The 16,211-nt window shown below is 33.8% G+C and overlaps 1 protein-coding gene across 2 annotated transcripts in view; it reads right to left on the minus strand.

Moving 5' to 3' along the window:
- Positions 1 to 13,269: 13,269 nt before the first annotated feature.
- The window catches only part of LOC136026547 (uncharacterized), a 118,872-nt gene continuing 115,930 nt past the window's right edge, over positions 13,270 to 16,211 (minus strand). The window contains exon 17 of one of the 2 annotated variants that reach the window (XM_065703233.1): positions 13,270 to 13,938. In XM_065703233.1, the coding sequence (XP_065559305.1) occupies positions 13,445 to 13,938 (494 nt within the window). In that variant the 3' untranslated portion in view covers positions 13,270 to 13,444. Of the gene's footprint in view, positions 13,942 to 16,211 lie in introns of both variants that reach the window. The other variant, XM_065703232.1, reaches the window with a different exon arrangement.

Here is a 16,211-nt window from a genome sequence, read left to right on the forward strand (position 1 = left end):
TAATGTCGCTCCTTACTTTCAGTTAAAAAAACTTGTTTTTTTTTTATTTAATTCATTACAAGTAGAGGGAATCAACTTGGTTGAATGCTACTTTTAGCTCCTCAGAATTTTAAATTGATACAAATTCGTCCTCTTGGGGATAAAGTCGTAGTTTGGTGCCCTAAAACGGCAGAAAAAAAGACTTTTTACTAGACCCAATCTGTATGGTCGCTTAATAAAAAGCTTTAAATTTACGTTTGAATGAACTCCTCTCCAATTATCTTGGACCTTCAGTCTGATACAATCACCCCTGAAAAAAAAAAAAAAAAAAAAAAAAAAAAAACATGCATCGAAGATGTTTTTTCTGAAAAAAAGAAGCAAAATTACATATTTTGAAGGTTGGAGCATGAAACCTCTATGGTAGGGTTCTTTTATACGATGTATCTAATAAAAAGATTTTCAATAAGATTGCTCGATTTCCCCCCCATTTTTTCAAAATCAGGCAAATTTTCTCTGATTTTTCGTTTTGGGTGGGTAACAATAAACAGAAAGAATTTATATGTTTAGAATCAGTATAAGAAGCCAATACTATCGGTATAGCAGTTGTCATGAGAATTCTAAAGTAAAGAGCGCCTTTTAGGTAAAACCACTATTATACATATGTTCATTGATTTAGGCGAACAAGGGGACATGTCTTATATTTTCAAAATGATTTTAATTATCTTAAAATTTTAAATGTCTTAACTTTTTATTTTATTTTTATTATGTGTACAGGGGGTGGAGGGGGCAAAGGAGACCCTTCAGCAAATTAATTGCTCTTTAATCTCAGAAGGAGTCCCTTGTGATGTATTTTCAATCGAATCAACTTCCTCCAATCAGTAGTAAGTATATCCTACCTAATGCCAAGGGCAAATTCTTGCTTTGTATCCCCTCTCTGTCTCCCAAAACGTTTCAAAGCAAAACCTTAACAATTTTTTTTTATCAAGAGTGATTTCTAATTAATTCATTAATTAAAAACATATTGCTGATTGTGTTTTATTATTTTAAATATTTAAATGTTTCAATTAATATTATTTTATTAGTTTCTGTTTACATTTATTATATCAGTTAATAAAAAAATTGTTAATTATTTTCATTGATTAACTGCTTTTTTATACTTCGTTATGATGAAAATAAAATTAGAAATGCTAATAGACGTTAGATTATCTATCGGAAATTTTGCTGTCATAAATTTTTTGTGTCCGGGGAAAGTACTCCCGTGTCCCTCCCCTATGGAAGGGTTGCCAACTTTTTGGTCCACTAATGTGTCTGTTGGAGATGCTAAAATGTGTCAGTTTTAGCCAAATCTTGAAAACTCAAAACACGTTGTTTTTCTTACCAGTTGTATTAAATGACCAAAATATACTCTTTAAACCTCTTTCAAACGACCATTTTCCATCAAATATAATGAAAACAAAACAATCCAGTTAAATAGTTAAAGTTAAATAATCTTCCAAATGTAAAACTACTACAAATAACTATCAATAAATAAATGAAACTCAAAACAATAAATAGCCGAAAACAAACTCAAAACGAGCAAAAATTAGCATGAGTAGGGCTCAAAACCCCTATACCTTCCGAAGACCAGAACACAATTTGCGAATTACTAAAAACAACAAACAAACAAATGACCGTGGATAGTCAGTTAAATTGACTTTTACTGACATTCTTTGTTAAGGTTATAATATATTTTCATTTATGTAAAATATCAGTATAAAATAAATATGAATGACAATAAGTATAAAATAAGGATGTAAGTATGAAAAAATATAAAATATTTCGTATTTTGTTTTTTCAGTAAAGCACTTCCTAAGATAGGCAGCGCTATCGCACTACCTATCATTAAAATATTCCCAATTTCTAAAATGTTCACTTTTTGCATAATGTTGCTGCACATGAAAATGAGTCTATTTAAAGAATTAAATAAAAAAAACAAGGTTTTTTTTAACTAAAAATAAGGAGCGACATTAAAACTTAAAACGAACAGAAATCAACCCGTATATGAAAGGTGCTGTTGTCTCCTCAACGTCCCGCTCTTTACGCTGAAGTTTGACTCTTTTTCTCAAATCTACTTTTTAAAACAGTAAAAAACTTTAGCGTAAAGAGCGGGGCGTTGAGGAGAGAGCAGCCCCTTTCATATACGGAGTAATTTCTGTTCACTTTAAGTTTTGAAGTCGCTCCTTACTTTCAGTTAAAAAAAAGCTTGTTTTGCTTTATTTAAATTCTGAACCTTTTTGAATTAATACATGTTTTGATTTTGGTTCTCTGCACTTGAATAATTAAAACGAAATTTGCATATTAAATTACTTTTTTTGGCTAAATGGCTTTCTCATAGTTTCGATTGGACGATTTTGAGAAAAAAGGATTGGGGGAGTAGGCCAGGCTACCCTCCAATTTTTTGGTTACTTAAAAGGGCAACTAGAACTTTAAAAGGCAACTACGAACACTTTTATTAGTAAAAATATACGTAACTTACGAATTAACTTGCGTTAACTTACGAATTAACTCGCTCTTTACACTAAAGCTTAAATTGTGTCTCAATTCCTTGAGAATGACCCCTGAATCACAAAGGCCGTAGATTAAATACATGAAATTAATGAGATCACTTTAGCGTAAAGAACAAGGTATCAGGAGGAGGTAGAGCAAGGTATCAGGAGGAGGTGAAATACTCATATGCATAATAATTTCTGTTTGTTTTAAGTTTTAATGCTGCTCCTTACTTTCAGTTGAAGAAACTTTTTCATATGTAATTTTTCTTTACTCTTAAAAAAAATGCTATGCAGTCCTGCACCCCCTTCATGGAAATTCTCTTCCCCAATGACAAATAACTCCACGAAAAGTTCCCCCCACATAACCCCTTCCCATCAACCCCTCCCCCAACCAACAAATCCCCCTGAAAGTTTCTGTATACTTCCCAATAATCATTACTATGTGTTAACACTGGTCAAATTTTTTAAATTGCTGGCCCTCCCGAGGGGACTGTGGGGGAGTAAGTCGTCCCCAAAGAAATGGTTGTCAGGTTTTTCGACTATGCTGAATAAAATGGCTATCTAAAAATTTTGATCCGGTGACTATGGGAAAAAAGAGCGTGGGAGGGGCCTGGGTGCCCTCCGTCTTTTTTTGGTCACTTAAAAAGGCCACTAGAAATTTTATTTTCGGTTAGAATGAGTTCGCTTGTGACATTCTAGGACCACCGGGTCGATATAATCACCCCTGGGAAAAAAAAACAAAAAAAAACAAACAAATAAACCCGCATCCGTGATCTGTCCTTTGGCAAAAATACAAAATTCCGCATTTTTATAGATGAGAGCTTGAAACTTCTCTGTAGGCTTCTCTGATACGCTGAATCTGATGGTGTGATTTAGTTAAGATTCTATGACTTTTAAGGGATTTCCCCACCCTATTTTCTAAAATAAGGCAAATTCTCTCAGGCTTGTAACTTTTGATGGGCAAGACTAACTTGATGAAACTTATATATTCAAAATCAGTATTAAAATGCGATTCTTTTGATGTGACTATTGGTATCAAAATTCTGTTTTATAGAGTTTCGGTTACTATTGAGCCGGGTCGCTCCTTACTACAGTTCATTACCACGAACTGTTTAAAGTGTGTACGGTTGGCAACCTTGCCCTAAAATTGGCTCTGTCTCCAACTCTTCCAAGACTACCTCTTTCTTGTGAAGGCACTGTGGATTCCCATGTTCTTTGATTTATGTCTGAATTCCTTATAATTTGACAACTGTGTTATGTCTCTTTATTTATAAAAGGTTTACACATACTTGGAATTTCCTTGTTAGCCATTCACTTTGTCTGACATTAGTCAAGCAATTATTTCGGATGAACCGTCAGAGCTCAAAGTTTAGAGCGGTTTGATATGCCATACCTCAATGACAAAGCTTTGCAAAAATTGTACAAAAATTTCAAGGACCTGAGCTTTTTTCAAAATTTTTATGGAACTCTAAATTACCAATTCTATCCATTTTCAGGTTTGTTTAATATTGGTCCAAGTCGCCTTTTACTTCCTGATGGTTTTCACAAACTATTTGATAAGATCCTCTTATGACGAAATTCACAATTCATAAGATCCTCTTATGACGAAATCACAATTTCGTCATAAGATTCTCTTATGACGAAATTTTCTATTTTCAGACTGCTCATTTTATTTAGTTGAATAGTACAATAAAAACCAAAAGAGTTTTTTTGACAGCTGGGTAATAAGTATAAATTTTTTTTTTACTTCGGTATTCTATTTTTTTATGTCTGAATATATAACAAATTTAATTTCGAGGAGAAGGGGGGGGGGGGTAAATTGTCCTGTTTTAAAAGAGGTACATTTTGCATGGTCGTTATAAAATCAAAACGTGGTATGTATACAGGCAGGATGGTTTTTGAATATCTCTACTCCTTCTGTAAAATATTCTAAGGCGTAGAAAATTGCATAAGGCAAATCTACATCTTTTATAATCTACGGAAGCAATACATCTTTCTGTAACTTTTGGTTTGAGTTTGATTTTTTTTAAGGTTAAACGCATAATAATTAAATACATTATTGATTATATAATTTGATCGCTTCACCAGTTTATTTCTAAAAGTATTTAAAGGGAAACTCATCTCAACGATCAAATTTCATAAAATATATTCCTGTCGCCTAACCACCACAGATATTTTGGTGTTTGGTCCTCCTGCGACCGCGCCGGTGCCCTTGATAGGAAATCGGTCGGAGAGTGGATGTTAAATTGACAATTTGAGATTTGCCATGGACCGAAGATGAAGCAGTTCAACTTTTCCAGGATAATGGGGTGCTGCCCAAAACAAAACAGTGCGTCAGTGGACACAGCAAGACTTCATACTCTTGCGATAAAGACCCTTTTTGGAAGTGTACAACTATCCCAACAAGTCGGTAGGAAACAAGTCGGTTTGCGTGTTAATACGTGGATTGCTCACAGTAAAATACAATTTGTTACTGTAATTCTTTTCATTTATTTCATTTATTATTAGTTTAGTTGAAGGTTCAGTTTAAGAACTTGAGTGTGGTGGCTGTAAGAAAAAAGTACCTTATTTTTTTCCTCAGAAGCACTTCATGTGGAACGGGTGGTCATGGGAAATCAGGATGAAAATCAGAATATGGGATGGGAGATTGGAAATTCTAGTGCCCTTTTTAAGAGCCAAAACGGATTGGGTGGTAACTGTTCCCCATACACCCTCTTTTTCCTAACGGGTGGTAGAAATATTCAGAAAGCTTTTTTTTCTCAAAATAGTCCAAAGATCATATAAAATGCCTTCGAGGTTGACAAAAACCCCCAGAGCCAGGGGGTAAGGATTGCAAGCTATGTCCCAGTGGTTATTTTCATGGTCGTATAAACTTTGTAAGAGGCTCATTTGATTGGAAATTGAAAGTTCTAGTGCCCTTTTTAGTGTCAAATATGATCGGAGGGTCACTAATCCCACCTCACGTCCTGTTTTTTCCCAATGATTCCAATTGAAATTTTGACATAGCCATTTTGTTAAGAATAGCTTTGAATTAGTGATCAAAAGTGGACAGCCCCTCCCAATGCCCTATTTACGGTGAAGATCCCTGATCAAAATTTTGGGATAGCCACTTTGTTCCAAATAGTCTAAAGATCATATAACAATGCCTTTAGGGTTGATTAAATAAAAAAACAAGTTTTTTTAACTGAAAGTAAGGAGCGACATTAAAACTTAAAACGAACAGAAATTACTTCGTATATGAAAGAGGCTGCTTCCTCATCAACGCCCCGCTCTTTACGCTAAAGTTTGACTCTGTCTCTCAATTCTTCTTTTTAAAACAGTAAAAAACTTTAGCGTAAAGAGCGGGGCGTTGATGAGGAAGCAGCCTCTTTCATATACGAAGTAATTTCTGTTCGTTTTAAGTTTTAATGTCGCTACTTACTTTCAGTTAAAAAAACTTGTTTTTTTATTTAATTTCTGAACGTTTTCAATCAATGTATGTTTTGATTTTGGCTCTCCGCAGAGGAATAATTAAAACGAAATTTTTGAATTTTTTTTTTTTTTTGGCTAAATGGCTTTCTCATAATTTTGATCGAATGATTTTGAGAAAAAAAGAGCGGGGGAGGAAGCCTAGTTGCTCTCCAATTTTTTGGTCAATTAAAAAGGCAACTAGAACTTTTATTTTTTTTACGAATATTTTTATTAGTAAAAGATTTACGTAACTTATAAATTAGCTTACGTAAAGAACTTTTGTATTCTCATATTTTTATTACATATATGAGGGGGTTCGCCCCCTTGTCAGATCCTCGCTCTTTACACTAAAGCTTAAATTTTGTCCCAATTCATTAAGAATGACCCCAGAATCACAAAAGCCGTAGAATAAATAGTTGAAATTACTAAAAACACTTTAACGTAAAGAGCGAGGTATTAGGAGGAGGTGAGCCCCTCAAATGGGTAATAGTTTCTGTTTGTTTTAAGTTTTAATGCTGTTCCTTACTTCCAGCTGAAAGAACTTTTTCATATTTATTTTTTCATTGTGTTTTTAAATAATGCTAGTAAATCCTGCGCTCCCTTCATGGAGATTTTCTTCCCCCATGAGAAACTATTGATAGAAAGTTCCCCCAGCATATTCCCCTCTTCTCAACCCCTCCCCCAACCAAAAAAATCCTCCTGAAAACGCCTGTACACTTCCCAATAACCATTACTATATGTAAGCATTGGTCAAAGTTTGTAACTTGTTGCCCCTCCCATGGGGACTGTGGGGGAGTAAGTCGTCCCCAAAGACATAGTTATAAGGTTTTTAGACTACGCTGAATAAAATGGCTATCTCAGAATTTTGATCCGTTGACTTTGGTAAAATAATTAGCGTGCGAGGGGGCCTAGGTGCCCTCCAATTTTTTTGGTCACTTAAAAAGGGCACTAGAACTTTTCATTTCCGTTAGAATAAGCCCTCTTGCAACATTCTAGGACAACTGGGTCGATACGATCACCCCTGGGAAAAAGAAAAAGAAAATAAAAAAACAAAAAAACAAATAAACACGCATCCGTGATCTGCCTTCTGGGAAAAAATACAAAATTCCACATTTTTGTAGATAGGAGCTTGAAACTTCTATAGTAGGGTTCTCTGATACGCTGAATCTGATGGTGTGATTTTCGTTAAGATTCAAAGACTTCTAGGGGGCGTTTTCCCCTATTTTCTAAAATAACGCAAATTTTCTCAGGCTCGTAACTTTTGATGGGTAAGACTAAACTTGATGAAACTTATATATTTAAAATCAGCATTAAAATGCGATTCTTTTGATGTAGGTATTGGTATCAAAATTCCATTTTTTAGAGTTTTGGTTACTATTGAGCCGGGTCGCTCCTTACTACAGTTCGTTACCACGAACTGTTTGACAACACATTCCTCCTAAATGCAAGGGTTACGAATGTAATTTATAGCCCGGAGACATATAAGTTTCTAATGGAAGGAGGATCATTTGACTAGTTTTAGTTTTTCTATTAAGCACTAAGAGTGATCAGAGGGTGACTAACCCTAGGTGGTCGCAGCATAGCCTATAATAAAGGGCATGGGGCTTCAGTATTTCATTATTTATTATTTTCTTAGATACACTTCATATGGAAGGGGTAGTAACATAATATTGTGAGAGGACTTATTTAATTGGAAATTAGAAATTTTAGTGTCCTTTTAAGAGTCAAAATTGATCAGAGGGAAACTAATCCCTTCCCCCAACAGCCTCTTTTCTCCAGCCTCTTTTATCTGATCGAAATATTGAGATAACTATTTTGTTTAAAATAGTCTAAACATCATAAAAAATACCTCCAGGGTTGACACAACCCTCAAGAGCCTTGGAGCAAAGATTGTAAGTTAAGCACCGGAGAATATACGGTTTTTATTAAAAAAATAAAGTTTTAGCGCCCTTTTTAAGAGTCAAAAGTGACTGGAGGGCAACCACTGCCCTCCCTGTGTGTATCATATCGCAAAACACACCCAATAAAAGCTTTGTGACAGTTATTTCATCCAGCTTGTACATCCAGTAGTTATGTCTTTTGGGATGTTACCCCTCCTTTAAAGCCATCAGAGCAAGGAGTGTAGGTAATTCTTTCATTGTTTATATTCAGTATTATTCTGTCCGATCCGTTGCTCATGCATTTGCAAGAATTGGATTATTGCTTAACGTAGGTAAATGTGAATTTTGAATATTTAATGGGGTTAGTTCGTCTCACCCTTTGGATTGCAGTTCTTTTTCCGCACCACAAGTCACTTCTTTTCGATGGCTTGGGATTTCTGTTTGCATTTCTCTAAGTTCTTTTTGTTTTCAGACAATACGGGATATTTAATTTAAGCTAAGACTGAGGTATTCTAAAATTGTTGGAAATCTTGGACATTTCCGGCGACAAGCACTTACAAAGCTTTACTCGAGTTTCTGCCACCATTCAGTGCTATTCGGATGGTTGGCCTTCAACCCCCCATTTTATGCTTTTGAATAAAGGCGATGCAAAGAGGGTCAAGACGGATTACTATCGGTATTGTAAGTTCTTACTTTATTTACCACAATCATTTTGGAACCGAAGGGTAATTAGTGAATACCAGGCAACGGATATTGCCCTCTCAGTGGAAAAACTAAGTTCAAAATTAATTGATGAAAAGCCAATCCGTCTTGGTCCTAGCAATCATCTTATCCGCCTCTTTTGCTAAATTGTTATTTCTCTTTCTTGTATTTTGTGTTATTTGTAGTTCTTTGTTCCTTCTCCTTGTACTCCACTTTTTCCCTCTTGTAAGTGGGAAAGAACTAAATTATTATTATTGTTATTAGTATATGTAATGGAGAAAGATAGGTATGTTTGACCTTTACTTTCCAAAAAAGACAAAGGGCACTCAGGTGACACTTTGAAACAATGTTGATTGGAGAAATGAAATATATCAAAATACATAATGTGCATATGGGTTGTCAAAAGAGCTTAACTTAAGAATGATTAAGAATTTTAATTTAGAATCTTGATTTAATTTTTAATTTTTTAATTTAATTTTTAGTTTGGAATTTCAATTGGAATTTTAATTGGAATTTAAATTGAGCATTTTAATGGTGCTACCAACACTATTAATATTACCACCCCCCACTACTATCTCTAAAGCTACTGCTTGTGTAGCGTGTTCTACGAAGGCTGAGTGTATTGAAATGAACATCTTCGAAATTATTGAGTGGAAAGTTAAACTAATGTATACAGATTTTTAGAAGAGTATATCAGCAATATTTTTGGAACAGCTTATCTTATCATGATGAAACTTCCGGGGCATCATGAGGGGGCTGTTCAACTGACCAAGCGGCAATATATACATGCTAATGCTTCTATTAATACTGCTTCTACTACTGTTACCACTACTGCTAATGCAACACTGTTACTGCTATTAGAACTCCTACTATACTACCAACACGATTCTAGTGATCTTAAGGCTAAGCATATAAAGGTGTGAATTTGACAAAATATTAATTAATATTAATGTAAACCAACGTTACTTTAGCTAACATCATAAAATAGGTTTTATTTTTCACGTCATATATGGTTATAACCTAGCTTTTTGACGTCATTAGTTATCTTATATAATGAAAATATGATTTTTTGTAAAAAAATGATTTTATTTTAAATATTATTTTTTAAATTACAAAACGCGCTACATATTGCGATTTTTTTTTAAAACGAGCCTTGAAACAGCTTTCCAAGAATATTCCAGTGCCCTGCTAGCTACGAAGAAGGTCAAAACGGAAAAAGAATTTTTCGATGCGGAATTTCTTGGTTGCAGCCACTTTCCTTGTCTTCCAAACCAATTTGTTGTTGAAGCCAAGGGACAGTAAGTTTATTTTATAAACAGTAAGGTTCTTTTTATAGTTTTTTGCCAGATCTCTCTAATGGTGTACGCTGTGTTTCAAATTGACACCATTTTAAGGAATTTTAGGCTATGTTTTGTTACTATTGTATGTATTTGTCTCTTATTAGGTTGTCACTACCATAATGAAGGACTAATTCACATTGATTTGAAACCATTTTGAGGGATTTCAGGCTACACCTTTTTTTTTACTATGGACCATATTCGTCTTTTAGTGGACCATGTTCATCTTTTAGTAGTAAAAAAATTTATTATAATATAAAAATCAATTGTTAAGGAGCCGTGGGGCCCCTACCGATCGAAGGAGCCCCGTTTTCGTCTGTTGTTTACTTGGATGATTGAGCCTTTATGGAAAGCCTATTAAAAATCATGATATCAAAAAAAAGGTTGTCAAAAACCTTACAGATACACTTCAAATCCTTGTCCTCACCTATTATGATCTCAGTCTAAAAAGACGTCATGCGATGATGTTCAAAGTGAGTCCAGATCCCATGGTAGCCATCAGCTTTATGTGCTCCTGAAGTCAAGGTGTTGCCAAGGTGTTTCTTTTTGGCAAGGGTGTTGCCAAAACACCATCCAAAAACAATTCCATGGTGGAAACGTAGAAGAGAAGGGGTTCTACCTTTAGCACCACTGGCAGAACGAGGCTCCCCGTCCAAAATATCTCAGGAATTAGGGCCTTTAACCAGAAAGTGGAGTCGTTGAGTGCTCAAGCAACAAAAAACGAGCAGGGCAATTTTGTGGCCAAGCTAAACTTTAACATCCGATGTAAGTTCGGAACCACAATGGTGGTTGGATATTCCCAATCATTCTTCTAATGCAATTGAGCCTAGATCAGTTGACAAAATTGCTGTAGTGATTCATCAAAACTAGGGTAGGCATTTGTGGATGAATATGCCACGAAAATGGCCACAAGTAAATAGTTCGCAGAGGAAAAGGGATTCGACATCAATGTTTTATAAATAAAAGCTGTTTATCTGGGATTAAAAAGCTGGGATTAATTATTTTGCAAATAAGGTTTGGCAGCAGGTTTTCCAGGGTAAAGGGTGGTTATCTGGAAAACATATGCCTGGAGTTGTTAATATCACTGATGAAGTATCACGAAAAGTTGACACTGAAAAAGATGTAAATTCAATATTTAAAATTATGAACTCTTTGGTATCTCAGTCGATATAGATTGATTTGTTTGCAACAAGGTAAAATTTTTAGACTGAACAATTCGTTTCTTGGAAACCAGATCTAGAATGTTTTTTCGTAGATACAATAGGTTTTGTTAGTTGAATTTTTTTTTCTTCGATCTTTATCGTTTTTGTTGTTGTTTATTTATAATACTCCGTACTTTGTGTTTTTTATACTTTTACGGGTAATAAAGTTCATTCATTCATTCATAGCAACGACTTGGAAGCATAATTTCTTCTATGCATTCCCCCATTTAGTTTGCTTCTGAAGAGCCTTCAGAAAGCAAAAACACATCATTTAACTGGTATTTTGATCTTTCCAAACCGGACCAAAGAAGTCTAATACCGCTTGCTATTAAGGCTTTTAGTATGAAGTCCCTTTCTTCTACGAGATGATATTTTTATTTTCTCTGCCACAGAAGCTGACCTTGCACCATCCGTTGTTGAAGACGTTACGCCTAGCGGCTTGCGTTGTCTCCGGCAAGGTTTTAACCGCCAATGAAATTCTCCTTCCATAGTAGATATTATTATGTATGGATGGCGGAATTTCAATGTAAAAGATTATTAATGTACATATTAATGTTACATTAATGTAAAAGATTTACATTAAAAATTGTTGACTTTTGTGGAAGAAATGTGATCCAGCTCTTGGAAGAAACTCTCCTAGACACCTTGACCTTTCTTACAGAGCTTCTTCATTCAGGTGTTGGATATAGTACATTAGTACTGCATGCAGTGCTTTACCGGCAACCTTACCAAGCCTCATAACCACAACAAAAAGGGTAGGAATGACAATTATTCTGCACCTATTGCGTCTGTCAGGTCCACATTGTCTTTTATTGTGAAGGGTTCAAAATTATAGAATATTTTGGAAAACAAAATGAAAAAGATAGAAAATGTTAGTGGTTTCAAAGGAAAATTTAAAGAAAAATATTAACTAAGCATGGATTTTAGTTTTAGAGAGGATTCGATTTCATTCAAATTAAGTTCTAATTCCTTGTTGACTTGTGACCCCACAATATTGACATGGAATGTAGTTGCTGCCCCCGTAGTATTATTATTAGTTTATATATTTTAAATAATTTCTAAGACCACACTGGCTAATCATGACAAAATGAAAAAATCGCAAGGAAGAGAGAAAAGAGGACAATATCAACCAGTGAAAAACAGAAGAAAAACTATGCAAATATTTCGATTGAGACATCCACTCAACCGTGCTCAGTGCAGAATAATAATAAAAATACAGATAAAAGTCCAAAGGACAATATAAAAACCAAACCTCAAAACAAACACAGAAACTAAAATAGGACCCTTTCCAAGCAACGATGAAAGGGTAACTGAATAAAAAATACAATACTGAATAATATTTGACAATTCCATTTTATGTAAAGCATTCTTAAATGCTAATCGTTTATCGGCAAGGGTATTATCAGAGATTCTATTACGCTGCGAAATATAATTTTCTGGATAGACATAAAAACCATCGGAATTAATAGGTTCATTATAAATAGGGCTAAGAAAAATTTCTCCAGTATCTCTATTGAGGGTGACCTTTAGGTAAATGTGCTTTCTTATTTCAACTGCTTTCATAAAAAATTGCATTTGACCTCTAGCAGGGGCAATAATAGAAGTATTATCAAACAAAATGATACGTCGTGGGTTGTAATAGACGTGTTAAGCCAAGTAGGAATCAAAAGTCTCAACCCTTTGGCGTAGCTCCAGCTATGTCGATTTAGGACCTGTGTTCCAATAAACTTGGCCTACCCCCATTGCTATTGGGTTCTCCCGACATAGATAAAGCCAAGAACCTAACATAGAATTCAAACAAGAACATAAAATTCTATAAACACCACTACCCAGAATGGGGCTGGTTTTATCTTTTCCACTGCTGAAAAGGCTTTGTATTGTATTTGAATTTTCAAAGGTCCCTTTGACTAGACCAAAAATAAAGCAATACACGAAAACCTTATATAACATTTTAGGAAAGCATCATTCGTAATCATTGTATAAAGTAGAAAAAAAATTGATAGAATGACCAAAGTATTTCTTTTGCTTATAGGAAGTTAATATTCAGTTCATCTCTCAAATGATAAGCAGACCAGGTGTTGTCAAAATTAAATTCTTTTATTTTGATCGCTACGTCCAAAAGCCTATAATAAAGAATTTATTCTAAAAATGCCTTCTCATTTAGGAAACATCTTTAGGTAATTATAGTAAATTATATATTATTTATCTTATTTAACAACTATTTATATAAAATAAGTAAATATCCACGGTTCATTAAATCGAGAAAAACTTCAACTTCTTCAAAACATTTGAAAATTCACCTAGAAAATTGGCAATGAGCACTTAAAGGCTATAAAATATATACTTAAAGCATATTTATATCACACTTATTGCGGACATCGCTGAGGATTGCCCCAGTTGCAAAGTCCCCCAACAGGGTCAAAAGTCAGTTCTTTTGGACATGTATAGACCCATGCTCTTACAGCTCCAGAGTCAACTCGTGCACAATTTATAAATTTTTTACAGGTACCAGGATAGGGGAAATTGCCCACATCAAAGCATCTTACACGTCCATTCACAATCTTGACTTTTTCTAACTTATTTTCTTTAAAATTATCAACAACTTCATCATCACTTTCATCATAATAGTCAGCATCACTTTCACTTAGGAGTGGATCTGGAGTGGGTTGCTGCTGTCTTTGACGAAGAGGTGAGTCATTGATTCTTCTTGGCAAACTTGGGCGTTGAAGACGAGTGAATGGCTGAGGTCGTTTTTGTATAAAAGATTTCACAACGACTTGTTCAGAACTTTGCACAATAGTCACACTGGGAACAGATGAAACTTCGGCACTTTCATCGATTATTTCATCGTCGTCGAGATCTGCTAAAATTTCGAAATGTTATATTCTATTTCAAAATTAAACTGCTACATATGGGTTGATTTTTATTTAGATTTTTCATTCTCTCCTCAGGTATATTTTTTTTTAAAATCATTGATTTTCTTGCATAAATTCAATCAAAAACTTGTATTGCAAATGTATTTAAAGTCGTGTATTCATACACGGGTTAAAATGATAATCAAATTCTAAGTTAATTCCCATTAATTAAAAGTTTCGGCTAATATTAATGAATAGTTTTAGCTTTATTTAAAAAACAAAACTGAAGTTTTTTCATTTGATGCTCTCAAATAAGTGGGCTCTTCAATTAAATCAAAAACCATGATAGGGCTATGAAATTAGCTTTTTTAAGTAAAGGAGTACAGTAATAAAAGCTGGGGCTTTGGCACCATTTCCTATAACTAGCTTTATTGAAGACAAACGAGATTTAAAAGTAAATATTTCATGTGGTTCTTTTCATTAAAAGATTTAGGATTTTTCATCAAAGATTATACATGAATAGTTGGCTATATTTGAAAAATGAAAACTCGAAGTTTTTCATTTGATGCTCTTCAAATAAGTGGGCTCTTCAATTAAATCAAAAACCATGATAGGGCTATGAAATTAGCTTTTTTAAGTATAGGAGTACATTAATAAAAGCGGGGGCTTTGGCACCATTTCCTATAACTAGCTGTATTGAAGACAAACGAGATTTGAAAGGAAATATTTCATGTGGTGCTTTTCATTAAAAGATTTAGGATTTTTCATCAAAGATTATATATGAATAGTTAGCTTTATTTGAAAAATGAAAACTTGAAGTTTTTCATTTGATGCTCTTCAAATCAGTGGGCTCTTCAATTAAATCAAAAACCATGATAGGACTATGAAATTAGCTTTTTTAAGTATAGGAGCACATTAGTTAAAGCGAGGGCTTTGGTACCATTTCCTATAAATAGCTTTATTGAAGACAAACGAGATTTGAAAGGAAATATTTCACGTGGTGCTTTTCATCAAAAGATTTAGGATTTTTCATCAAAGATTAATGATTGATGATGAGCTGATACATAATCAGGAGAAGAGGAGCATTGAAATAAGGGCAGGCATATATTATAAACTTGTTAGAACTTCAAGAGCAAGAGTCAGCCTTTGAATACATTCTGGGGGACTTGTCCCCACATATAAAATATAGATATTACAAAGGTCATTGGAAGAAAAAGATTAATGCTTGAAATTTTTCTTACCTCAGAGGTATAATGTTCTTTTTATATTATTTTTTTTTGCAAAAAGTCAACCCGGCTTTTTTTATTGCAGAAAATTCTGAAAAACAGTTTTTAATATACACATAAATGAAAAGAATCGTAATGTTAAAGCTTATTATAGTCATCTGATTAATAGCATTTGAAATTTTAATCAAGTACGAAGTGGACACCAATTATAGAGATCAGGTATGTTTCTAAAAATGCCCTGGATGGGCCAAATCCCAACTACAGAGCTGAAAATTTTAAGATAAGCACAGTAATTAAAGTGTAGATAAGCACAGTAATTAAATAGGTTAATAAAAATACGGAGAGGAGTGAACAAAAGTAATGGAACCAAACAGTTCGTGGTGAGTAACTCTGATTAAGGAACAATACGGGTCGATACTAACTGAATCTCTAAGAAATTGAGTCTTGATAACAGTAGATGCATCAACAGAATTGAATTTTGATACTTGTTCAAAATATATGAAATTCATCAAGTTTAATACTAACCATCAAAAGTTATGACCATGAGAAAATTTGTCAAATTTCTCTTTCGTTTTAAGTTTTAATGCCACTCCTTACATTCAATTTGAAAAAAAAAATGTATTTTGTCATTTAATTTCTGAACACTTTTGAATTACTGCAGGTTTTGATTTTAGCTCACTCAAATGAATAATTAAAACAAAATTTGAATATTAATTTTACTTTTTAAATGGCTTTCTCAAAGTTTTGAGAAAAAAGGCGCGGGATAGGGGGCCTAGTTGCCCTTCAAATATTTTTGGTTACTTAAAAAGGGTACTAGAACTTTTAATTTCTTTACGAACGTTTTTATTAGTAATAATTACGCATAACTTACAAATTAACTTACGTAACGAACTTCTATATTCGTATATTTTTATTATGTGTTTGAGCGAGTTCTCCCCCTCATACACGTAATAAAAATACACGTAATAAAACAAATACACGTTATACACGTTCGTTTTAAGTTTTAATGTTGCTCCTTATTTTAAGTTTAAAAACGTACTTTTTTAGTTAAT

Source organism: Artemia franciscana, chromosome 4 (genome assembly GCF_032884065.1).
Source record: "Artemia franciscana chromosome 4, ASM3288406v1, whole genome shotgun sequence".
Lineage (NCBI taxonomy): Eukaryota > Metazoa > Arthropoda > Branchiopoda > Anostraca > Artemiidae > Artemia > Artemia franciscana.